General features: G+C 39.9%; 1 protein-coding gene across 1 annotated transcript in view; it reads left to right on the forward strand.

The window, feature by feature from the left end:
- The window catches only part of LOC119588230, a gene marked incomplete in the record, with an annotated part of 18,655 nt that overhangs the window by 9,870 nt on the left and 7,834 nt on the right, over nucleotides 1-951 (forward strand). Inside the window, 1 exon segment of the mRNA XM_037936930.1 lies at nucleotides 109-229. Within this exon segment, the coding sequence (XP_037792858.1) occupies nucleotides 109-229 (121 nt within the window).

A 951-nucleotide genomic window follows, 5' to 3' on the forward strand; every position in this document is an offset into this window, starting at 1 on the left:
ATTTCCTTTCGGAACAAACTTCATTTTGATAAATTTGAAAAGACATTAAACTTATATATGTATTATAAGATAAATAAGGTAAAAAATACAACGTAAGTTATTCATTAGGCACACTGGGTAGCATGGACCACTTCCTACGCTACGTGCCGCAGCGATCCCCTGACACCAAAGGGTTCCAGAGGAGAGGTGTTGCCCTTTTGGGCCAAAAAGGGGAAAGGTTTCCCGGAATGTACGGGAAAAAGCGTGTGTATTAACTTTTTTAGGCAAATGGGAAACCCGGGAAATAAATTTTCATACTTTTTTTTTTCAAATTTCGTGTTCATGTCTGAAGACACTGCGATGGATTTAAGTTGTATTTCGATACCTGCGTTATGGTGTTGTAAGGATTCTTTCAGTTTGCGTAGTGTAAATTAAGCTAAGAGCCATCTACGGTTGGGTGGGGGGGGGGACTTGGATAGGAGGGGGGGGAGGATGTATGTGAATTCGCTCATACTAGGTATTTCAAAATGTAAACGAAAGTGGGATAAGGAAAAGACCGAGTCAAGTGTCGCATTTTAGATGAGAAACAAAGTGGAAATTTGGAAGAAAAAAAAGTCGAGCTCAGATTCAGAATTTTCGACCCGGTAAATTTGGGTTTAACGAATGAACAATCCCCCTATTTAGCTATAAAAATACCCCCAAAAATTAATCAAAATCCCTTTTAAAAACCCCCCTTTTTTCAATCTACTTTCCTACCCCGGGTACTTCACCATTTCAAACCCTGTACATTTACAGATACAATATGAATTTACCTTATGGCGAAGGGTAGGGTTGGTAGAAAGGGACGAACCTCTGACGACCTTCTGCGGCTGGAACACGGTTGTTGTGCTTCACAGAATTTAGTGCTATTCATGAGATCGTAACAGTTTTATCAAACGTTCGTTTTTCACCGGAATGTCGAATAAAATCGAG

Source organism: Penaeus monodon, chromosome 23 (genome assembly GCF_015228065.2).
Source record: "Penaeus monodon isolate SGIC_2016 chromosome 23, NSTDA_Pmon_1, whole genome shotgun sequence".
Taxonomy (NCBI): domain Eukaryota; kingdom Metazoa; phylum Arthropoda; class Malacostraca; order Decapoda; family Penaeidae; genus Penaeus; species Penaeus monodon.